At 45.5% G+C, this 24,385-nt stretch overlaps 3 protein-coding genes across 3 annotated transcripts; 2 read left to right on the top strand and 1 right to left on the bottom strand.

Annotated features, from left to right (window-relative positions):
* The first annotated feature begins 1,469 nt into the window (after positions 1 to 1,469).
* LOC123144208 (copper-transporting ATPase HMA4) lies at positions 1,470 to 7,547 on the top strand. Its single transcript, XM_044563265.1, has 9 exons — positions 1,470 to 1,808; positions 2,383 to 2,642; positions 3,367 to 4,112; positions 4,340 to 4,811; positions 4,894 to 5,061; positions 5,545 to 5,799; positions 5,959 to 6,081; positions 6,245 to 6,730; positions 6,813 to 7,547. Exons 2-9 carry the CDS (start codon positions 2,385 to 2,387, stop codon positions 7,245 to 7,247), a joined length of 2,943 nt encoding a protein of 980 aa, XP_044419200.1. The 5' UTR covers positions 1,470 to 1,808; positions 2,383 to 2,384; the 3' UTR covers positions 7,248 to 7,547.
* Positions 7,548 to 9,432: 1,885 nt separating this feature from the next.
* LOC123144207 (exopolygalacturonase) lies at positions 9,433 to 11,190 on the top strand. The gene is made up of 2 exons (XM_044563264.1): positions 9,433 to 10,158; positions 10,254 to 11,190. The coding sequence occupies exons 1-2, from the start codon at positions 9,658 to 9,660 to the stop codon at positions 11,001 to 11,003; spliced, it is 1,251 nt and encodes a 416-aa protein (XP_044419199.1). The 5' UTR covers positions 9,433 to 9,657; the 3' UTR covers positions 11,004 to 11,190.
* A 167-nt stretch (positions 11,191 to 11,357) lies between these two features.
* Positions 11,358 to 15,595, bottom strand: LOC123144206 (fumarylacetoacetase). Its single transcript, XM_044563263.1, has 14 exons — positions 15,275 to 15,595; positions 14,958 to 15,036; positions 14,572 to 14,630; positions 14,324 to 14,448; positions 13,810 to 13,884; positions 13,426 to 13,501; positions 13,094 to 13,193; positions 12,954 to 13,013; positions 12,637 to 12,707; positions 12,481 to 12,543; positions 12,324 to 12,388; positions 11,974 to 12,070; positions 11,756 to 11,881; positions 11,358 to 11,617 (listed from the first exon to the last, which is right to left on the bottom strand). The coding sequence occupies exons 1-14, from the start codon at positions 15,497 to 15,499 to the stop codon at positions 11,555 to 11,557; spliced, it is 1,284 nt and encodes a 427-aa protein (XP_044419198.1). The 5' UTR covers positions 15,500 to 15,595; the 3' UTR covers positions 11,358 to 11,554.
* Between the last annotated feature and the right edge of the window lie 8,790 nt (positions 15,596 to 24,385).

The following is a 24,385-nucleotide window of genomic DNA, read 5'->3' as shown; positions in this document are numbered from 1 at the left end:
CGTCGCGGGTGGCCGGATTTGGCTTCTCCGGGCGCCGGTGGCTGCGCCAAGCGATGGAATGCTCGGGGAGCACCTCGCGCAGCCCCGGCAAAGTCCCATCGCCGCATGCAGGTACGGGTTCGTCCTGTCGCCGCCGCCGACGGTTTGCTGGCATGGATTCGGCTGGCCGTCCGCCGGGCTCGGCGCTCGCGCAGAGGCTCTGTGGCTCGCCGATGCCGCTCATATAGTGCGACGACTGCACGCGGACAGTGCTGCGGCTAACTTCGGGCACGACGAAGCACCCCGGATGGGTGTTCTTCAAATGCGAAAACGACGGGGTACGTGTTGTTTTCATTCGGCTTTGGCACCGCATTCTTTGGTTCAATTGTGATAGCTCATTTCGAACATCATCATGTGTGTAGGAAGATGGATGCTCATTTTCGTTTTGGGAAGACGAATACATTGATTTATTGATAGAAAGAAACTTAATAGACGTTTGTGCACTCCTTAGTAGAATCGAAGGCAATGAAGCGGCTGCATGTGCAACTAGAGGAGAAGCAACCTCTACTTCTTTAGAACCAAAAAAGAAGAATGAAGAATGGAAAATCAAGAATCCACAGATCAATAATGAATGCATGAAGAAGATATTGGTCCAACTAGTGGGAGCAGTTATTGAAGTTGGAAATCTTCTAAAATGCATAATTGTGATTCTTGTTTTCTTTGGTCTTGCTATTCTAGCAAAAATTTGGTGATGTACTATGTATCCAATGTTGTTGAAAAAGCAAAGAAATGCATTATCTTGTGTCAAATTGAGGTGCAAATTTAGGATTTGCGGGCCGACGGGAGCGGCGGCAGACCAGACCCCGCAAAGCCGACCTGTAAAAGAGCATATTCCGCGAATATCCTTTTATACGGGTCCATTTTGCAGGGTCTGCCTCCACATCCGTCCGCGCCGGCCCAAGGTGTTGCCGCGATCTGATACGTTCAACGGTAATGATTTCACCTTTCGTGAGCCACATTGGAGGTCCACAAAGCTTATCTGCGATGGAGCCACTTCGAGCTTAGGTGTGAAGATGATCCGTCATTTTTTTCTTCGGTTGCTGTTGTGGTGGTTCCAGAGGCAGGTGATGGGTGTTAAACTGTTGATGCGAGGACTATGTGTCTTGATTGTAATTTTACTTCTTAACTGTTGTTCCTTTGTGTAAAAGATAGCGTTTTACTGTCTTTTCAGTTTTACTAGGTCGGTTTGTAGGTAACTTGTATTATATGATTCTTACGATATAAATGAGTCACATACTACCATAAAAAGAAATATGTGCAGAGTTTGAAAAGGTGGAGATGCTTCAGAGGGGCATACGGGCAAAAACTGAAAGACGAGCGGGCAAGAACCAAAAAACACGGAGGAGGATAGAAAAGGAGCGGCGAAAGCGATGGCCACCAACGACCCGACCGAGGGAATCCAAAACCAAATCAAACTCAAACCTCAAACGCCACCGGAGCCAAATAAAACCCGCAAAAGCCACCGCATTCCCATCGAAATTGCAGCAAATCCGAACGAGTCATCAAATCAAAATTTTATAAAACAAACAAGGACTACAGGCGGCCAGAGTACCCGGCCACCTCGCCCTCGTCGCCGCCTCCTCCTCTTGCCGCGGGCGGCCTGCTTCACGCCGCCTCCTCCCGCGCCTCCGAGTCTTCTACTCCCTCCCCTCCCCTCCCATCCCATCCCATCCCGTCCCCTAATCCCTCCACAGCCGCGCGCGCGTGCGGACGAACCCTAGAGCCCGCCGCAGCCTCCTCTGCAGCCCCTTCCGTCGCCGGATACAGAGGTAACCACCGCCACCGCCCCCCGGCGCCGCCACCGCCAAGCTTTTTGGCTGTTTGTCTCGTGGGTTTTTTTGATTTCGCTCTCTGGTACGCGGTTCTGTTGTGTGGAGTTGCCGCCCCAGTATTTTTTTATTTTCAGTCTCCCTGTTAAATTTGGTGCTTCGAGCTGTTTGCGCGCGCGTCAGCGGTGGTTGTTTCTGAGACTTCAAACTTGCACGGCAGTTCGTTTGGTTTGGTTTGGTTTAGGCGCGGAGCAAAATCTGCTGCATGATTTACGGGTAAAAACAAATCGTTGAGGAAACTAATGTTTCGCAATTTAACACGCCGTTATTCGGCTGAAGATTTGGGGGAAAGCAGCAGCTCTGCTTAGTACCAGTCACCTTGATTTTACCGTGTTCATGGTTTGTCCAAACCGTAGGCTGTCTGTACTTCTAATGCAGATTGCTGCCGCCACTCTGTCACATAGATAGAAGAACAGTATTTGCACTCCATTAATAGGTTCTGACGAGTGTCTTGGACGTGGGTTCTTGATGCTCTGCTACTTCCATGATGTTGTTCTGACCAATTCTGCAACAGGAATGGAGCAGAATGGAGAGAGCCATCTCAAGGAGCCGCTTCTCCATGCGGCGGATGGCGCTTCTGCCGCTGCCGCCAGGGTATCCCCGCGGAAGGAGAGGACTACAAGGAAGGTCATGTTCAATGTCCGGGGCATGTCATGCGGTTCCTGTGCCGTCTCGATAGAGACGGTGGTGGCAGGATTGAAGGGGGTCGAGAGCATCCAGGTCTCAACCCTTCAGGGCCAGGCTGTTGTTCAGTACAGCCCGGAGGAGACCGATGTAAGATTTCCTTGAGCTGATGCTCGTCTTCTCATCACTGTATTTTTTATTTTTTCAATATGGAGGTCCTTAGTACTTGCTATGGAAATATCTGCATATTGTCATAAATGGGGTAAAAAGAGGGAAGCCAAATACATGTGGTAGCTTCTTTTTGTCCTGTTGTTAATCCAAGTTATCAGTTTTCACTAGGGACATATTTGCACATGTATTTAGTGTAAACGGGAAATGTTTGGTTTCAGGAGATGAATTTTATCCTACAAATCCTCATTTAGCTGCCAGGTCAACTTTATCTTATCTTTCCCTTGATATTCAGTTTTAAGACCCACACCTTTGTACCACCAACTATTTTAACTACCTTTTGTTGGTGTGGGCCAATCTCTTGACAGCGACTGCCCAATCATTGGACTATCAAACATTGTCAGATAGTTTAGTTCATAAATGAATTGCCAAGGAACTATATCCTCTCCACGATGAGTATACCTCAATTATATATTCTTAGAGAATTTTGAGCATAAATGAACTGCCAAGGAACAATGCAGCCTTTCTTTCTTCATACTGTGATTTTTTTACTAGCAATTTTAGTAGATTTATATTTATGAGCATGCACTTTCAGTTCAGTAAACTCGAGTCTGCATTGATGCATTCTCCACAAAGTAATGCCGAAAATGCTGCACCGTTGGTATAATTTGCTATATTTTCTCAGTTAAGATTCTTGTTCTCACAGGCAAGAACCATAAAAGAAGCTATTGAGGATATCAACTTTGAGGTCGATGAACTCCAAGAACAAGAAATTGCCGTATGCAGGCTCCGGATAAAAGGAATGGCATGTACAAGCTGTTCTGAATCTATTGAACGGGCACTTCTGATGGTACCTGGAGTTAAAAAAGCTGCAGTGGGGCTTGCCCTAGAGGAAGCCAAGGTGCACTTTGATCCAAATATTACCAGCCGTGATTTACTAATCGAGGCTATTGAGGATGCTGGATTTGGAGCTGATCTCATTAGTTATGGGGACGATGTGAACAAAATGCATCTAAAACTTGAGGGTGTGAGTTCTCCAGAAGACACCAAACTCATTCAGTCGGTACTGGAAACTGTAGAGGGAGTGAATAATGTTGAATGGGATACATCAGGTCAAACAGTTACAGTTGCATATGACCCGTATGTCACTGGTCCACGATTACTTATTCAGCGCATTCAGGATGCTGCAGAACCCCCTAAATGCTTTAATGCCAGCTTGTACTCACCACCAAAGCAAAGAGAAGTAGAACGCCACCATGAAATTATGAGTTACAGGAACCAATTTCTTTGGAGTTGCCTCTTTTCAGTTCCTGTGTTCCTGTTCGCGATGGTTCTGCCCATGCTCCCTCCTTCTGGAGATTGGCTGTTTTATAAAATCTACAACAACATGACGGTAGGTATGCTACTGCGGTGGTTGCTATGTTCTCCAGTTCAGTTCATTATTGGTTGGAGGTACAGTCTCAACCTGGCAACAACATCTTGATGTTGATTCCTTCTCTCTGAAAAAATGTTAAGCTCTTTTGTTTCAAAAAATGCAATTATATAAAGGTATCATGCTGTTTGGGAATGATAGAAGTACTGCAAAAGTTGTCAAACGATGCTGCTTTACAATTTCTTCACTGCAATCTTATGCTACAGCATGTGTCTTACGTATTTCACTTTGTATTGATAATTGTCAGATTTTACGTTGGAGCTTACCATGCACTGAAGCGAGGGTACTCTAACATGGATGTGCTGGTTGCTTTGGGAACAAATGCTGCGTACTTCTATTCTGTGTACATTATTGTGAAGGCACTAACATCAGACACGTTTGAAGGGCAAGATCTTTTTGAAACTAGTTCGATGTTGGTATCTTTTATATTGCTGGGAAAATACCTTGAGGTGGTGGCAAAGGGGAAGACATCAGATGCTTTGTCAAAGCTGACAGAACTTGCACCAGAAACAGCTGTACTTCTCACACTGGAAAAGGATGGAAGTGTCATTTCAGAAGTGGAGATCAGTACCCAGTTACTTCAAAGAAACGATTTCATTAAGATTGTCCCTGGTGAAAAGGTCCCAGTTGATGGTGTTGTCATCAAAGGCCAAAGCCATGTTAATGAAAGTATGATAACTGGGGAAGCAAGGCCCATTGCAAAGAAACCGGGAGATAAGGTTGGTATTTTTGGATTCCGATTGCCTCATCTGATGTTATTTATCATGTACTGTCCTGATGCTTCAATTGTCTTTTTTAAAGGTTATTGGTGGTACTGTAAACGATAATGGTTTCATAATTGTTAAGGCCACCCATGTTGGGTCAGAGACGGCTCTGTCACAGATAGTCCAGCTAGTTGAAGCTGCTCAACTTGCAAGAGCTCCAGTACAGCGGTTGGCAGACAAGATTTCACGGTTTTTTGTTCCAACTGTAAGTTATCTGTTATTTTCTCCTTAAATTTGCTCCTGCTATGTTGCTCTGCATCATCTTTTGCATAATCAGAGCATGGTCAGAAATTACCTACCCTTGTGGTTCATAATTGGTTACAGTAGTAGTTTGTCGGTATCAACATTATGCAAATGTGATGTACATGACCAATATGAGTAGTCAGCCTAGACTCGGCTAGCATTCAGCTGAAGACCTTGTATGTGCTACCGGCTGGCTACCCGGGTTCTATTGTATACTCCTGTTTTGTGAACTTGTCAAGATCAAATTTGTTTATTTGATTTAGTAACTATCTAGTTTAACCTTGTTCTTTACTGAGCTGATTAGTTTTCCAGCAGTAAACAGTAGGTTCATTGTGGGAAATCATACCCTGCTTGATACGTACAAATGTTCTAGTATGATATTTGCTGCCAGGCTATCTCTTGAGAGAAAACCTTTCTCATATTGATTGTTTCTTCTCATTTTAAGGTTGTGGTGGCTGCATTTCTTACATGGCTTGGCTGGTTCATACCCGGGCAACTTCACCTCTACCCTCAGCAATGGATTCCAAAGGCAATGGATAGTTTTGAGCTTGCTCTGCAGTTTGGAATATCTGTCCTAGTCGTTGCATGCCCGTGTGCTCTGGGATTAGCTACCCCAACTGCTGTTATGGTTGCTACTGGAAAAGGTGCTTCTCTAGGTGTTCTTATCAAAGGTGGCAATGCACTTGAGAAAGCTCACAAGGTAATCTTGAAACTTTTTGTGCTAGCTTGTGTGTGTGTGTGTGTGTGTGCTCGTGCGATACAGACTCCAGTGTAAGGAGTATGTTTTTCTTCTCCATATAAATTCTACTGTGGTATACTAACACACACTGGACCACCGTTTTGATCTCTCTGTTTGCAGATTAAAACTATCATATTTGATAAAACTGGAACCCTGACTAAGGGTAAACCTTCTGTTGTTCAAACAAAGACCTTCTCCAAGATACCACTTCTAGAATTGTGTGATTTAACTGCCAGTGCTGAGGTTGGTTTGTTAACCACTTGTCATTTTCCGCATTTATGTTGGCAGACACCATATGATACGTTCCTACTTATTATTATTCTGTTGTTATAAACTTTTTTTTCCTCCTTTTTTGGGTGTCTGGCTCTAATTTTCTCTTTAACTTGAAAAATTGTGACTTTGTCAGGCAAACAGTGAGCATCCTCTATCAAAGGCTATTGTTGAATACACAAAGAAGCTCAGAGAACAGTATGGATCTCCGAGTGATCATATGATGGATTCCAAAGATTTTGAGGTGCATCCAGGGGCAGGGGTCAGCGCGAATGTTGAAGGCAAGCTGGTTTTGGTTGGGAACAAACGGCTCATGCAAGAATTTGAAGCTCCAATGAGCTCTGAAGTGGAGGAATACATGTCTGAAATGGAGGATCTTGCCAGGACCTGTGTGCTTGTTGCGATCGATAGGGTTATCTGCGGAGCTCTTGCCGTATCGGATCCTCTGAAGCCTGAGGCAGGACGCGTCATTTCACACCTTAGCTCAATGGGCATCACAAGCATCATGGTGACGGGCGACAACTGGGCTACAGCCAAATCCATAGCAAAGCAAGTCGGGATCAGCACCATATTTGCTGAGATCGATCCAGTTGGAAAAGCTGAGAAGATCAAGGACTTGCAGGTACGACGGTCTTTTCTCTTTTCGGCAGGGATTATTACCTGGCATTACATTTTGCATTCCTGCTTACTCCATTCCCGCACAGACGCAAGGACTGGCGGTGGCGATGGTCGGCGACGGGGTGAACGACTCGCCGGCCCTGGCCGCAGCGGACGTGGGCATGGCCATCGGCGCGGGCACAGACGTTGCCATTGAGGCTGCCGACATCGTCCTGATGAAGAGCAGCCTGGTGGACGTGATCACCGCCATTGACCTCTCGCGGAAGACCCTCGCCAAGATCCGGCTCAACTACGTCTGGGCCCTGGGCTACAACGTCCTGGGCATGCCGATCGCTGCTGGCGTCCTGTTCCCGTTCACGGGCATCCGGCTCCCCCCATGGCTTGCCGGGGCCTGCATGGCCGCCTCGTCGGTGAGCGTCGTCTGCTCGTCGCTGCTGCTCCAGCTCTACAAGAAGCCGTTGCACGTCGAGGAGGCGCCGATGACGGCAGGACCCGGCGATGGTGGCTCGAACCTGGTGTGAGGAGCACACGCCCGTTCTGGCCTCCGTCTCGCGGTGCTACTGACGAAACTGTTGCTGTCAACGTTGCTCGAACCTGGTGAAACTGTTGCTCGAACCTGGTGTGGGCTGCAGCTATTTGCTGGCATGCACCTTGAACTGACGCCGATTGAAAACGCCCTGTTTGCTGTGGCCCTCCTGATTGATTCGTGTGCATATGTAATTTCACGCAACCCTTTTCCTTTTGTGCGGAATGATTTTTTTTATATAATAATATGGGAGGTTTATCCTTGAAACGGAACTATTCATCAGATTGTTCCATCATTGGCTAACAGACTCTCAAAACGGACATTGTATTTGTCCGCAGACTGGTCCGGACCAATTTGCGGATGTGGATGCGGACACTGATGTCGGCAATCCAATCATACCCATATACATTTCAAAACTGATTTGAACAAATTGGACTATGTTCATGCAAACAGGACGATTTCCATTTAAACCGGATTAAATTCATTACATTTTTGACATACTTCAATAAACAAAAGCATCCGGAAGTTAACTAGTCTAAATCTTCACCGGCAGCCATGAGCCCTAGAAAGCGTTTGACCTCCAAGTCCTTGTTGTTCCCCTTCGTGTTCACATCCGACCCCTTCGTTGTTCCCCTTTGTGTTCACGTCCGACGACTGTGAGCCACGGGCGGTCATTGGCATAGGACATGGGACATGAGGTGTCGCCGTCTCGCATGCCCTACTCCTTGTCGCAGTCCGCGACCTGGCCGTCACCAATGGAGGTGAGGTTGGCGATGAATGTGGATGGGCCAGCCTCGTGGCGCCAGCGGGACTAGTTAGCTCGTGGCGCCAGCGGGACTAGTTAGCGGCGTGAATGACACGTGGTTGCCTGCGTCCATGGCTGCGGCCGTCGCGCGAGCGTTGCACGCGGCCTCGTAGAGCGCTCGCTGCTCCTCACGAAGTTCGGGTTTTCCGCCACCATGGTTGTCATGGCCTCCTCGCTCGTGAACTCATCATAGATCTGGCCCTCCGCCAGCCGGTGATGTGCGAGGAGGTTGAGGTTGTAGCGTTGCTCCTCCTGCGCCTGCAGGAACGCTGGCACCGGCTCCACCTCCCCCATGACGGCGTTGAAGTGCGCCTGCGCCTGCTCCATGGCGAAGTCGGCATGGACCGGCGCGGCAGGGGCCCCGGCTCATCATCGAAGGCCTCCTCCATCGTCGGGTCATCGTCTGAGACCTCCGACGAGCTCACTGGCATGACAACCTCTATCCGCCGCACACAGCGACCCTGCTAGCCGACCGCAAGGGCGACTATTTCGTGATTTTCTCCGTCGTGAGGCTAGCCACAACATGCTAGAGCTCGCTGTCATGGTGAAGGTGGTGTGGTGAGGAGGAGCAGGAGCAGAGGTGGTGTGGTGCGGATCGTGCCGGTGTGGTCAGGTATAAACAACAGGCACCGGTCAGCCCAAGCGATGGGTGTTTGAATGAGGATGCTCAAGTGGGTTTCTTGGCTGGCACGCCTGTTTAATGCCGAAAGACGAACGGTCGGGCAGCCCGTTTGGAATGTGGTAGATATCTATCCCTTCCCATCCCGTCCCGCTCAATCTCGTTGCTCCGGCTTTGAACGGCCGCGGAGACCGGGAAGCGGCGCGCCTGTTTAAATGCCGTCATGAATGCGACACCGGCGCTCTGGAGTGAGGCTGAACGGCATGAATGTGTGGCAACTGCTTCGCGCGAGAGAGGGTGCTGACACGGAAGAGGTTTTCGAGTGGGCCAGGGTGTCTGACGCGCGTGTGACAGCGGTTCGGACGCCCGCAAAGTCCCTCTGGTTTGTGAGGTACCGCATTGGATAACAAATTGGGTCCAGACCGCTCGTTCGAACGGATGCGAGCAGTTTAGGGGTCCGGCCGTTGACGGCCAAGATGATATCATAACGGTTTTGCCCCAGACAGACCCTATTCATACAGTAATGAATATGATTTGGCAGCATTCAGGATAGTATTTGACCGTTTTATTTCCACGTTAGCACTTAGCACTGGATATGGTATCTGCTTTTGCCGCATGTTTTAGAGTCAACCAGGAGTCCGGGAGGCGCCACTCGTGCCTACGACCAAACAAGCCCCACCTGTTTTCCATCCTGACTCCCGCACCGCACCTATAGCGATGGGGACGCGCGTGCGATGGCGCGAGGAATCCGTCAGACGGAGACGAGACGACATCGGGGAAACGGAGCGGACAGCCGCGCTCGACCGTCGGGAGCGGCCCCGCCAATACCATGCGTCCGTTGGCGCCAAAGACCAGCGTCGAAACGCACTACCGAGTAGCTAAACATAGCGCGCCTCCGCCGCATATAAGCGGCCAGCGTCGCCGTCCACCTCTCGCCTCACCATACCCAGCCAGAGACCAAGGCACGCAGCTACTATCAAGATGGTGACGGCGGGGAGAAGCAATGCCGCCACCGCCCTGGCGGTGGCGCTGGCGCTGCTCGGGAGCACGGCGTGGGCGGCGGCGGCGCCGTACCAGCCGAAGCCGGCCGCCGGCGGGGCGCCGTCGGTGCCGGCGGGCCCCCTGGACATCGTGATGCTGGGGGCCAAGGGCGACGGCAAGACGGACGCGACGCAGGCGGTGATGAAGGCGTGGAAGAACGCGTGCGGGGCGACGGGGACGCAGAAGATCGTGATCCCGCCGGGCAACTTCTTGGTGGGCGCGCTGGAGCTGTCAGGCCCCTGCACCTCCTCCATCATCATCCGGCTGGACGGCAACCTCCTCGGCACCGGCGACCTCACCGCCTACAAGAAGAACTGGATCGAGGTGATGCGCGTGGACAACTTCACCATCAACGGCCACGGCACCATCGACGGCCAGGGCCCCCTCGTGTGGGAGAAGAACCAGTGCAGCAAGCACTACGACTGCAAGATCCTCCCCAACGTACGTGCCCACCCACCCACTCTTGCATCGCCATTAACCAAAACCAAAACCAAAACCAAAACCAATCAAGATCACACGTGCATGCACGCATGCAGAGCCTGGTGCTGGACTACGTGAACAACGCGACGATCCGGGGCATCACGCTCAAGAACGCCAAGTTCTTCCACCTCAACCTCTTCAAGTGCAAGACGGTGCTGGTGGAGAACGTGGAGATCACGGCGCCGGGGAACAGCCCCAACACGGACGGCATCCACATGGGCGACTCGGAGGACGTGACCATCAAGGCGACCAACATCGGCGTCGGCGACGACTGCATCTCCATCGGGCCCGGGACCAAGCACGTCAAGATCCACGGCTCCCGGTGCGGCCCCGGCCACGGCATCAGCGTGGGCAGCCTGGGGCGGTACAAGGACGAGAAGGACGTGGAGGACATCCAGGTGACCAACTGCACCATCAAGGGCGCCACCAACGGGCTCCGGATCAAGTCGTACGAGGACTCCAAGTCGGCGCTCAGGGCCACCCGCTTCGTGTACGACGACGTGAAAATGGACAACGTCTCCTACCCCATCGTCATCGACCAGAAGTACTGCCCCAACAACATCTGCGCCAAGGCCCCCGGCGCCTCCAAGGTGGTCGTCGCCGACATCGTCTTCAAGAACATCGTCGGGACCTCCGCCACGCCCGAGGCCGTCACGCTCAACTGCGTCAACAACGTGCCCTGCCAGGGCCTGCAGCTCGTCAACGTCAACCTCAAGTACACCGGCACGAACAACAAGACCATGGCCGTCTGCAAGAACGCCGTCGGCACGTCCGTCAACGTCGTCAAGGAGCTCGCATGCCTCTGACTCGAACCACGCACGCCCACCCGGATTCATTCTTTCTTTTGTTAATTTGATTTGATTAATTTGTTTTTTGTTTTTCTTTTTGCTTCCTATCATACGTTTGTTTTCAGTTTTTTTACTTAAATCAACTGGTGTAAGCAGCTGACGGTTAACTCGTCAATGATAGCAAGTGTCTGATTTTGGTTAAGAATTGGCCCATGCATGTTAACTGGTGATAGTTAGCTACCACCCAGCACAATCTACCTAGCGTCTGCGTTGCTCTTGCTCAGCTGAAACCCAACAAAATTTACTTCGGAACAATCGCAACATCGCATCCTCCTGCGGTGTTGCAGAGGAGAAAAAAGGAAGAAAACGAAATGACACACGGTAGAATCACGATATCATCGAGGAAGTACCGACTAAAGCAATCAAGTTATCACATCATCACTAGGGGGGAATTCATCCCAATTTTATTACTATTTACCGCCATTGCTAAGCCCTTCAAGATACATGGCAGCTTGCTAAACACACTGCCTGCTTTATTCCAAGAACTGAAGATCATCCCCCGTCTTGGCTCATGGAAGCGACGGCAGAATCTTCCCGGTGCAGGTTCCGAATCCAACGTTGTAGTCCTCGCCCTGAAAACCCAGATGCCATCAAGATCACACATCATGTCATCTTTAATTCTTTTCTCTTTTTTGCGGGTAATTGTCGAAATTTTCAAGACCGATAATGTCCGATGGAAAAGAAAAGAAAAAGGACATAGTTCACTGAACCTTGCAACAGGCTGTCAAGATGACTTCATCCCCATCTTGGAGGAACTTGCGGATCGAATTCCCAACCGATATCTCCTTCTGCCCGTTCCACGTTATCTCCAGCAAACATCCCAGAGAGTCTGGTTCCTGAAACAAGGCGAGTCGTTCAGTGTCGATGTGTACTGTAATTTGCAGATTGGCATGTTTGTAACTCATATTTGCAATGGTTAACTCCATACAGGTCCACTGAGGGTGCCAGTCGCAAACATGTCCCCTGGTCTCAGATTGCATCCATTCACAGTGTGGTGTGCTAGTTGCTGCGTCACGGTCCAGTACCTGTAAAACAGATTACAGGAGTATGCATGGGTTACACATCGAAGTGAAAAAGGGCACTTCGGGCATATTTTAACACATTAATTTACTAGTACAAAATGGAATGAGATTTTGGTAACAAAACCAATGGAAACATTATGAATATACACACGGAGAAGACCAGCAGATTGAGTAAGAAATAAGATACGTATGCACCATGGATTGAATTATGCCTCTAATTAAAACGTACTCCCTCCGTCCCAAACAGAGTGCTTACATATGTTTGAAATTGGTCTTTGTGACAATTGATGCGTCGCTTTGCTCTTTGGGCTTAATCCAAGCCTTGCACAGATTTTTTTTTGCAATAATCAGATTGACTTCAACAAGAAATGGCAAAAACAAAACAACGAGGCAATAATGTGACAAGATCGTACTTCAAGAGGAATGTCATAGTTTATATGATTCTTTTCAGCTAAGTAAGGCAAAGGCTCAGGTTCCTGTAACACAAAACAAATTAGTTATTCACAGGAGAGCAAATGCTCATTAGCAAAAGAAATAGCACTGGTAATAACAAAATAAAAATTGCTTACCTGCTTAGGAGCCTCACAGGCAAAAGGCTTTAGGGCATCCAGAGTCACAATCCAAGGTGATACAGATGTACCTAGAGAAATTAAATTTTACAAAATGGAAGGGAGAGTGTTATTTAGGGAAAAGTGTACTTCTTCATGAAGCACTGCAGAAGATTACATATAGCAAGAGATACAGAACTCTGAATAAGAGAAGAATTGAACTAGAAACGAGCACCAGTAGAAAACAAACATTACACATGCAGCATTTCAACTTTTGTACAACACGTGATTCAAAGCTTATCCTAAAAACATTATACTGCTGATATCAGGTGTCTTACTGAAGCTTTTGCCAAGGAAAGGTCCAAGAGGTATGGTCTCCCAGGCTTGAATATCTCTGGCTGCAATATAGTATACAAAAGTCAGAACAGACACAGTGGGCAAACAATTTAGAACAAGTAACATTGAAAAGGATACTTACCACTCCAATCATTCATTACCACTAAGCCAAATATATGATCCTCAGCGTCAGCAATATCAATAGGTTTGCCCAGTTCATTCCCTGGTCCAACAATGGCAGCCTGAAAGCAACAAGTGTTGCGACATTAGTGAATCAAGGTTAATTCGATATGAATGCAAACTAATTACTTCCTCCGTTCCTAAATATATGACGTTTTGGTAGTTCAATTTGAACTACCAAAAGGTCATATATTTAGGAATGGAGAGAGTATTTGATTAATTAGCAAAGATGTGTCGACAATAACCACAAGAATATCAAGCACTACATTTAAGAGGTATATGTAAGAAGCTAACCATCTCAAGTTCAAAATCAAGCTTTTGAGAAGGACCGAAATAAGGTTGAGAGCTTCCTGTTGGATGACCTTGTCCTCTAGCAAGAACAGACAAAGATAATATTATCAAGATATCAAGTGAATGATAGTGAACAGAAAAAAGTCAAAGAGGTTCCAGTGTAACACACATATATATAATTAAGTTATTATTTATAGCATGAGACAGAAGGTTCAATGCAACAAAAAAGTGCACAGTATAGTGAATTATGACAAAGGGGCAGGCTGGGAGAAATTAGGCACTTCAGAAAGTGAATGAAATTGGAAAACGGCTAATGGTTACTACTCAATCAGACAGGACACTAAAATAAACATTTAAACAACTATTTAAAACTTTTGGGATGTGTACCTGGGTCGAATAATGTCTGTTCCAGATATGATTACAGATGATGCCCGTCCATGGTAACCAACTGGTAAATGAAACCTGAGTGAAACAAAAACATATTGCAGTTAGTGACAGAATTAAGAATACCTGTGTATTATTAGAGCACAAGTGTGCTAAGAAACGACTGAACAGCATGCAGAACAACTTCACAAATTTTATAAATCTGTAACCCATGAAATTTGAGCAAATGACTATTGCAAAAAAATGTATTGTGTATGCTTAGCTTTAGGTAACATAAGCAAAAAGCGTAGCCATATGACCATAAAAAGGAATCTTCTTATTAGCCAGGCTCTAATTTAGATGTATTGGGATCAGATTGCACCAAGTGCATTGTCCATAGAAGCACGTTTTAATTTTCTGGAGAACATAGAAGCACACAGTTCACGCGCATTCTATGCCTAAGCTCAAGTTTTCTGACATACTTGGTCATAACGTCGAGTTGTATCAAGACAGGGCATGGTCAAAGAGAATACATTACCAATTCGGATTGACTGGAGTCTGTGGTCCGCGGAAGATGAATCCACAGTTCCTTGCGTGGTGCACAGAACAAAAGAAATCCGTGTAGTCTCCTACCGTGATAGGAAGAAGCATCTCTACATCACTCTACAAGGTTGAAACATAACATCAGCGATTTCATCAATATTCCTTTGTTTCTTATTCAAAAAAATAAAATATTCCTTTGCTTCTCCAGAAAAAAGGTAGGAGCTAGATGGCTGTCAAGCTCACCATTGGCACAAGGCAGTTCTTCCTCAAGGCCTCGTTGTCACGCAGCACCGGCTCATCAGCTACAGTGAAACAAGGAAATAATTTTTTAGGAAAGATTTCCTTCAGGGTCTTTGCACTTTACCTCGTGCCATGATAAACCAGATGAATATAACCAACAAAAACCAACATGACCAAATTAGAACAAATACTGAAAAACTGTTTCAAACTTGCGCTTGCTCACAAGGCATAGTACATTACATCAGCAGCATAATTAAACACGATAAGCATCACTACGGGCTGAACATCACGATTATTCCCCACAACGCCGTGCTTACCTTGGAACAGTAATAACAAAGTAAAATCAAGGAGTAGCACAATCCAAGTTAGCTAAGAGGAACAAAGAGAACCTGAGAGGATTTTCTGGAGCGTGGCGCGCGCCTCCTTCCACGCCGGCCGGCCCAACCCCAAGAACATGTTGAGCGTTTCCTGCGCGCGCACAGCAGTAATTAATTAACCACATAATCAAATCACCAACTACAATTACTGCATCACAAAGTGCTAGTCACTACTACAACTTCGGCAACTCAATTAATTCCCCAAGCATTCAATCGATGCGCCAGCAATCAGTTGGACTGTGGAAATTATGCTCGCTCTACTCTAAGCATCAGATCAGTAGCAATCTCAGGCAGATGACGCGGAGCAAGTAGATGGGCAGGACGAGTACCTGGTGGAAGCATGGCGAGGCGGAGAGGAGGGGCCCGTCGAAGAGGCCGGCGGCGGAGACGGCGGCGAGGTCGAGCGCGAAGTCCCCGATGGCCGTCGCCGGGCGCGGCGGGCCCTCGGGCTGGCCCCTCCTGCGGAAGACCCCGAAGGGGAGGTTCTGGATGGGGAAGTGCGAGTCCCTCGGCACCTCCACGAACGACCGCAGCAGCAGCTTCCCCTCCGCCATTGCCGTAGTGTCTCTCTCTTGCGCGCGTCGTGTGCTCTGTCCTCCTCTCTGGTTTGCTCGGAGGGCGCAGTAAAAGCCGTGGGGGATAGCGGGTCGGGTGGGAGAGATGGGGACCGTATAAATAGGTGACGGGGCCGGCCGGCCGTATTGGCGTGGGACGCATTCTGCTGACGTGTCCTTCTCGTGTTAGGTATACATTCTACAGAAAGTAGCTGTAAACTTGTAATCCATCTTATACAGAAGAAAATAACAGATATAGTTACGGATAGATATACATAGAGCATGTATGGTTCGTTTGATTAAATACTTACGGATAAAAGACACCGATTGTCTACACGCCGTGATATATATGTTGCCCGTCTCTTAAGAGCAACCCTAGTAGAGTTGTCATATCTGTTTAGAGGCGTCTATAGTCTCGAAACCGGATCTCATGAATCGTCATATATCGATCTCGGCCTGCATAACTTTTGAAGCCTGTTTTAAAACAGTATGTCATTGATTTATGGATTTCATATTGCATTTTAGTCATGACTTTCATTGGTCTGTTACTTAAAAAATGGAGAGCTTTTTGCGGTACATCGCACTACCAAATTTAATGTGTAGTATTAAGTTGATCCAATTGTCAATATGGTTTCCCTCATAGTTTGGTCCGAGGCTAATTTGGTAAGGTGGATTTATGCTTTCACGTGAATTCAAACATTCAGAGGCGCAGATGCGGGCCTCCTTCGTACAGGACGTGTGCATCTAGCCTTCGGCCGCCACCAGGTCCTCCGCCACGCACTGGAGCGCCTCTCCACCATCCCGATGCCGCCTCCCTTGGTCCACCGTTAGACTGCCTCCGCTAGCCACAGACCCATGCCTCTTGAAAAACGTATTGAGCCTAACCCGAGAAGAACTCCAATACTGACCCATACATTAATTGTCTTGAAAGTGGGCTTGTGATCTATCTCGGCTGGATTGGAAAGTAGCAACGATTTGGCTAGCTTGATCTTCTCATTGTTTCAGGATTTGAAGCATGATTGATCCAGGTGTTGAGGAGATCGATCTGCTGCCCAGTAGCGGGCCAACAACCCCGATTGAGGATTTGTACCAGGCTAGCAGCAGGCCAACAACGCCCAAAGTGAATCAATGAATGGTTGGATCGATCCTCATATTCTAATATACTCTATTTAGCTTGCTTTTGGTACAAACGGTTGCATGATTTATAATAATTAACGAATGGTGACAACGACTCTAGAGTCTAGACTCAAGCATTGCTGATCAATTTTCTTGTTTGCTTGTGCTTATGTGAACTTTTCCTTAGATTTTAAGTTTTTGATGACCTCATGTGGGTTGACTGCTTGGAAATGTAGCTAAATTGAGTTGTCGTTGGTAAACTGGTATTTGATTTGTCTCATGTTCGCGTTGCAAACCAATCATTTTTTGCTCCCTTTTGGCACTTGTCATGGCTTTTGAGGTCGTAAGCCAAAAGATATCCAAAATGCTAATGAACTGGCGTCAGTTCTTCCATGTGAAAGCGCTTATGTGTCGTTGGATCAGACACACGAATCACGGCGCACGGTTCATTGCCACGTCGTTATCGGACAAGCATTTGCTCCTAGCCAAAACCGCACTAACAGGGCAACATAGCATGCTCTAGTACTCACACGCCCACCCGCTCGCCCGTGTTGCATCCCCTACATCGTCCACTCCTCCCTGACGATTCATCTCTCCCCGATGATTCAGTCGGAGTAGCTCATAGGCTTCGTTGTGAGCTTCCTCCTCGCATCCACACACGAGCCTTCATAGTGAGCTTCCTCCCCCGCGCGGCGGGGGATTGACGACACTGCAGGGCTTATCAGCGTGGGCATGGAGCGATCCGTCACTAGGGTATGTCCCTCCCCCTCCAGCGTGACCCAGTGTTCAGGAGTGATAACCCACAAGTATAGGGGATCGCAACAGTTTTCGAGGGTAGAGTATTCAACCCAAATTTATTGATTCGACACACGGGAAGCCAAAGAATATTCTCAAGTATTAGCAACTGAGTTCTCAATTCAACCATGCCTGAAAGACTTAATATCTGCAGCAAAGTATTTAGTAGCAAAGCAGTATGGAAGTAACGGTAACAGTGGCAGAAGTAACAGTAGTAGTTTCGTAGCAATTGTAACAGTAGCAGCGGAAAAGTAACGAAGCAAATATCAATATGTGAAAAGCTTATAGGCAATGGATCAATGATGGATAATTATGTCGGATGGCATTCATCATGCAACGGTTATAACATATGGTGACACAGAACTAGCTCCAATTCATCAATATAATGTAGACATGTATTCCGTATATAGTCATACGTGCTTATGGAAAAGAACTTGCATGACATCTTTTGTCCTACCCTCCCGTGGCAGCGGGGTCCTATTGGAAACTAAGGATATTAAGGCCTCCTATTAATAGAGTACCGGACCAAAGCATTAGCATTTAGCGAATACATGAACTCCTCAAACTATGGTCATCACCGGGAGTGGTCCCGACTATTGTCACTCCGGGGTTGCCGGATCATAACACGTAGTAGGTGACTATAACTTGCAAGATAGGATCAAGAACAAAAATATATTCATGAAAACATAATAGGTTCAGATCTGAAATCATGGCACTCGGGCCCTAGTGACAAGCATTAAGCATAGCAAAGTCATAGCAACATCAATCTTAGAACATAGTGGATACTAGGGATCAAACCCTAACAAAACTAACTCGATTACATGGTAAATCTCATCCAACCCATCACGGTCTAGCAAGCCTACGATGGGATTACTCACGCACGGAGGTGAGCATCATGAAATTGGTGATGGAGGATGGTTGATGATGACAATGGCGACGGATTCCCCTCTCCGGAGCCCAAAACGGACTCCAGATCTGCCCTCCTGAGGAAGAACAGGGCTTGGCAGCGGCTCCGTATCGTAAAACATGATGAATCCTTCTCTCTGATTTTTTTTCTCCCCGAAAGTGAATATATGGAGTTGGAGTTGAGGTCAGTGGAGGTCCAGGGGGCCCACAAGGTCGGAGGGCGCGCCCCCCACCATTGTGGCCAGGGTTTGGGCCCCCTTCTGTTGATTCTTTCACCAATATTTTTTATTAATTCCAAAAATGATATCCGTGAATTTTCAGGTCATCCCGAGAACTTTTATTTCTGCACAAAAATAACACCATGACAATTCTGCTGAAACCAACGTCAGTCCGGGTTAGTTCCATTCAAATCATGCAAGTTAGAGTCCAAAACAAGGGCAAAAGAGTTTGGAAAAGTAGATACGATGGAGACGTATCAACTCCCCCAAGCTTAACCCATTGCTTGCCCTCAAGCAATTCAGTTGACAAACTGAAAGTGATAAAGAAAAACTTTTACAAACTTCGTTTGATCTTGTTGTTGCAAATATGTAAAGCCAGCATTCCAGTTTTCAGCAAAGATTATGAACTAACCATATTCACAATAACGTTTAGGTCTCACATTTACTCATATCAATGGCATAATCAACTAGCGAGCAATAATAATAAATCTCAGATGACAACACTTTTTCAAAAAAATCATGATATGACATAACAAGATGGTATCTCGCTAGCCCTTTCTGAGACTGCAAAACATAAATGCCGAGCACCTCTGAAGATCAAGGACTGACTAGACATTGTAATTCATGGTAAAAGAGATCCAGTCACAGTCATACTCAATATAAATTAATAACAATGCATACAAATGATAGTGGTGCTCTCTAACTGGTGCTTTTTATAAGAGGATGATGACTCAGCAATAAAAGTAAATAGATAGGCCCTTCGCAGAGGGAAGCAGGGATTTGTAGAGGTGCCAGAGCTCAAGTTTTGAAATAGAGATAAATAATATTTTGAGCGGCATGCTTTCATTGTCAACATAACAACTAAGAGATCTTGGTATCTTCATGCTACATACATTATAGGCGGTTCCCAAACAGAATGGTAAAGTTTATACTCCCCCACCACCAACAAGCACACTCCACGGCTGGTCCGAAACAACGGGTACCGTCCAACTAACAACAGTCCAGGGGGAGTTTTGTTTGCAATTATTTTGATTTGATTTGAGCATGGGACTGGGCATCCCGGTTACCAGCCATTTTCTCGTGAATGATGAGCGGAGTCCACTTATTGTGAGAATAACCCACCTAGCATGGAAGATATGGACAACCCTAGTTGGTACATGAGCGATTCGAGCATACAAAACAGATTATTATTTGAAGGTTTGGAGTTTGGCACATGCAAATTTACTTGGAACGGCAGGTAAATACCGCATATAGGAAGGTATGCTGGACTCATATGGAACAACTTTGGTTTTATGGAAGTGGATGCACAAGCAGTATTCCCGCTTAGTACAAGTGAAGGCTAGAAAGGGACTAGGAAGCGACCAATTAGAGATCGACAACAGTCATAAACATGCATTGAGATTAACCAACATTGAATGCAAGCATGAGTAGGATATAAATCACTATGAACATAAATATCGTAAAGGCTATGTTGATTTTGTTTCAACTACATGCGTGAACATGTGCCAAGTCAAGCCACTCAGATCATTCAAAGGAGGATACCATCCTATCATACTACATCACAATCATTTTAATTTTCATGTTGGCACGCAGGGTAAACCATTATAAACTCCTAGCTAATTAAGTATGGTATGAATAACTATAATCTCTAATTGTCATTGCAAACATGTTCATTCATAATAGGCTAAATCAGGAACGATGAACTAATCCTATTTACAAAACAAGATAGGTCGAGTTCATACCAGCTTTTCCTCATCTCAATCATTTCACCATATATCGTCATTATTACCTTTCACTTGCATGAACGAATGGTGTGGATAATAATAATAGTGCACGTGCATTGGACTAGGCTGGAATCTGCAAACATTTATTCAAAGGCGAAGACAAGGTAATATGAGCTCTTTGTTAGATCAACAATAATGCATATGAGAGCCACTCAACGTTTTCATCGTGGTCTTCTCCTCTCGACCCCAAAGAAAAGAAAAGAATTTCAAAGAAACACACTGAAATGTTTTTGGAGTTTTTGTTTTTTTGAAGAAAATAAAACAAGAACGAGAAAAACTATTTACACGGGTAAGCTCCCAACAAGCAAAATAAGAACAGGAAATCTTTTTGGGTTTTCTTTTAATTTTACTGCTAAGAATGCATAGAAGGTAAAACTAACTACAACTAATTTTTTTGGTTTTTTCTTAAGATTTTTCAAACACACAAGAAGAAAGCAAGAAAAAGAAATAAACTACACGGATAATACAATGAAAAAGTATGAACACCGACAGCTGAAATGAGTGTGCGAACATGAATGTAATGTTGGTGAGAAATACGTACTCCCCCAAGCTTAGGCTTTTTGCCTAAGTTGGTCGACGCCCATGGATCAAAGTAGACCTCTCTGGTGTACTGAGGAGGATCCTGGGGGTTCCACTGGTTAGCGAGCTCCAGTGGATCCCACTGATAAATAGACTCCTGAAATGGATCAGGTGATGGCTCTGGCTCAGGAGGTGGGGATCATGTCCCCTCCCAGTATGCATAAATGTCCGCGGGCAAAACGAAGTACCTTCCTGGATGAATATCGAACAAAATAGGTGCAGGCAAGGTAATAATCTGGCAAGAATCTTCGCTAAATATCAAGTTATAAACAGATCTCTTTTCCTCATCATGGCGAATAAACTTATGTGCTACCATGCTGTCATAATCTAACTAAATAGTGGGTAGCAGTTTCTCTTCTTTCTCATAGTGCCTAATGGGTATCTCAAAGTGTTTAGCAAGGCGAGAGGCGAAGATACCTCGGAAAATAGGACCCTTTGTACGGTTTATACTCAACCGTTTAGCAACCATAGCGCCTAAACTGAAAGTTCTATCACGAAGTAAAGCATGGCGCAAAATGGCAAGGTAAGGAGCACTAAGGCCTCCACTCTCCCCACGACCAATTAAACATCTCCCAACAAATAATGATTAGTAGCGCAAAACAGGAAAATGTAAACTAGCCACTCTCGCTTCCGACACCCTTCTCCTTTCCCCTATGGTAACTTCATGAATAAAACCTTCCACATCAATAGGGTGTGGTTCCTCGACGCTACCCTCATAAGGTAATTTACAAACCTCACAAAAGTCATAGAGCGTCATTTCCTTGTACTCATCATATAAATGAAAGTCTACCATGGGTGGTGATCTCCTAGCATGAAAATGAAAATTTTGCACGAAAGTATTAGTGAGTAGGACATATTGATCACACTGGTCGAGGAGGAAGTCGGTGATGCCTGCATTCCCAGCCAAATAATAGAAATCATCATAAATTCCGGTCGCTTGCAAGAATGCATCACATGGCCATTCACACGGCCGAATCTCCGCGGCACGAGGAAGATTATACTTGGGCTTCTCTTTCTCCTCACTTTCTTTTTTCCTTCGAACCCCGGCTCGAGGAGCCTCTAAACAATCTCCTCGTCATTTTCTCCCTCTGAAATTTTCTGAAATTTTTAGTGACTCAAAATAAAAGTGAACTAAACTCAACAAAATTGATAGCAACTACTCCTACAAGTGCCTAGAGGCTATATCATGCATCAAAACTACTTTGGACCATATAGATTTGACATGCAAGCTCAAGAACAAGGTCAGCACAGCAGCAAAAAATTGCAATGAATAAAGCACTAGAATAAAAACTAATTGGACCATTGGAGGAGCAACATACCGAAGAACAATCCCCCAAAGCAGTTTTGTGAATGGATCTTTGAGCAAGGAGATCGAAAATGGCAGCAAGATGAGCAAGAACACGAGTTTGAGCTATGGAGTGATTTTTTCTGGAGGAAGAAGGAGTGGATGGGTGCTGGAATAAGTGAAGGGGGCCACATGGGGCCCACAAGGACAAGGGGCGCACCCTCCACCCTTGTGGCTAGCTGGTGAGGCCCCCTGATGTGTTCTAAGTGCCAGAAATTCTTAAATATTCTAAAAAAATCATACTAAATTTTCAGGGCATTTGGAGAATTTTTATTTTCGGGACATTTTTTTATTACACGGATAATTCAGAAAATAGACAAAAAAATACTATTTTTGCTTTATTTATTCTAAATAACATAAATTAAAAAGTGGGTACAGAGAGTTGTGCTTTCTAAATTCATCCATCTCATGCTCATCAAAAGGAATCCATTAACAAGGTTGATCAAGTCTTATTAACAAACTTCTTCTGAATGACATGAAACCGGAGAACTTTTGAATAACACTAGGTTACCTCAACGGGGATATGCATTTCCCCAACAATAAGAATATCATATTTCTTTTTGACAGTAGGAAGAGGGAATTCAAAACCTCCAATAGTAATAGTTGAAATTTTTCCAATAGAATTGATACTATGAACTTGAGGTCGTTTCTTTGGAAAGTGTACCGTATGCTCATTACCATTAACATGAAAAGTGACAGTGCCTTTGTTGCAATCAATAACAACCCCTATAGTATTCAAAAAGGGTCTACCAAGGATGATCGACATACTGCCATCCTCGGGAATATCAAGAATAACAAAGGTTCGTTAAGATAGTAACGTTTGCAACCACAATAGGCACATCCCCACAAATATCGATGAGTATAGCAGTTGATTTATCAGCCATTTGCAAACAAATTTCAGTAGGTGTCAACTTATTTAATTAAAGTCTACGGTACAAAGAGAAAGGCATAACACTAACGCCGGCTCCAAGATCACATAAAGCAGTTTTAATATAGTTTCTTTTAATGGAGCATGGTATAGTTGGTACTCCTGGATCTCCAAGTTTCTTTGGTATTCCACCCTTAAAAGTATAATTAGCAAGCATGGTGGAAATTTCAGCTTCCAGTATCTTTCTTTTGTTAGTAACAATATCTTTCATATACTTAGCATAAGGAGGCATTCTAAGCATATCAGTCAAACGCATACGCAAAAAGATAGGTCTAATCATTTCAGCAAAGCGCTCAAAATCCTCATCATCCTTTTTCTTGGATGGTTTAGGATGAAATGGCATGGGTTTCTGAACCCAAGATTCTCTTTCTTTGCCATGCTTCCTAGCAACAAAATCTCTCTTATCATAACATTGATTCTTTGATTGTGGGTTATCAAGATCAACAGCAGGTTCAATCTCTACATCATTATCATTACTAGGTTGAGCATCAACATGAACATCCTTATTGACATTATCACTAGGTTCATGTTCATCACTAGATTGTGTCTCGGCATCAGAAATAGAAATATCATTGGGATTCTCAGGTGTGTCTATAGCAGGTTCGCTAGCATGCAAAGTCCAATTAGTTTTCTTTTTCTTTTTAGTACGAGGACTAGGTGCATTAGTATTAGTTCTCTGAGAATCCTGCTCAACTCTCATAGGATGACCCTTAGAATACAAAGGTTCCTGGGTCATTTTACTACCTCTAGTCATAACCCTAACAACATTATCATTATTTTTACTATTCAACTCGTTAAGCAAATCATCTTGTGCCTTAAGTACTTGTTCTACTTGAGTTGTAACCATGGAAGCATGTTTACTAATAAGCTTAAGATCATTAATAGTTCTACTCATATAATCACTCAAGTGGTCAAGCATATAAGCATTACATTTCAATTGTCTACTAACATAAGCATTGAAATTTTCTTGTTTAACAATAAAATTATCAAACTCATCCAAGCCTTGACTAGCAGACTTATTATGAGGGATATCACCTTCATCAAATCTACGAAGAGAGTTTACCTCTACTACCGGTGTCGGGTTATCAAGAGCATGTATTTCTTCAATAGGCGGTAAATTTTAACATCTTCAGCTTTAATACCCTTTTCTTTCATAGATTTCTTTGCCTCTTGCATATCTTCAGGACTGAGAAATAGAACACCCCTTTTCTTCGG

This window comes from Triticum aestivum, chromosome 6D (genome assembly GCF_018294505.1).
Source record: "Triticum aestivum cultivar Chinese Spring chromosome 6D, IWGSC CS RefSeq v2.1, whole genome shotgun sequence".
NCBI lineage: Eukaryota > Viridiplantae > Streptophyta > Magnoliopsida > Poales > Poaceae > Triticum > Triticum aestivum.
Note: the sequence above shows the minus strand (reverse complement) of the source record. Positions and strands in the feature narration are given on the sequence as shown.

Bases quoted from the DNA above. Each gene is read 5' to 3' on its own strand.
- LOC123144206 (XM_044563263.1), bottom strand. From the start codon at position 15,499: ATGGCGGAGGGGAAGCTGCTGCTGCGGTCGTTCGTGGAGGTGCCGAGG. The intron at 13,502-13,809 runs GTACACATCCCA...TGTTCTTGCTAG, and splicing joins ACAGACATTATTCGACCCAG to AGGACAAGGTCATCCAACAG. The intron at 12,544-12,636 runs GTAAGCAATTTT...TTTGTGTTACAG, and splicing joins CCTGTGAGGCTCCTAAGCAG to GAACCTGAGCCTTTGCCTTA.
- LOC123144207 (XM_044563264.1), top strand. From the start codon at position 9,658: ATGGTGACGGCGGGGAGAAGCAATGCCGCCACCGCCCTGGCGGTGGCG. The intron at 10,159-10,253 runs GTACGTGCCCAC...GCACGCATGCAG, and splicing joins ACTGCAAGATCCTCCCCAAC to AGCCTGGTGCTGGACTACGT.
- LOC123144208 (XM_044563265.1), top strand. From the start codon at position 2,385: ATGGAGCAGAATGGAGAGAGCCATCTCAAGGAGCCGCTTCTCCATGCG. The intron at 5,800-5,958 runs GTAATCTTGAAA...CTCTGTTTGCAG, and splicing joins CACTTGAGAAAGCTCACAAG to ATTAAAACTATCATATTTGA. The intron at 6,731-6,812 runs GTACGACGGTCT...ATTCCCGCACAG, and splicing joins AGAAGATCAAGGACTTGCAG to ACGCAAGGACTGGCGGTGGC.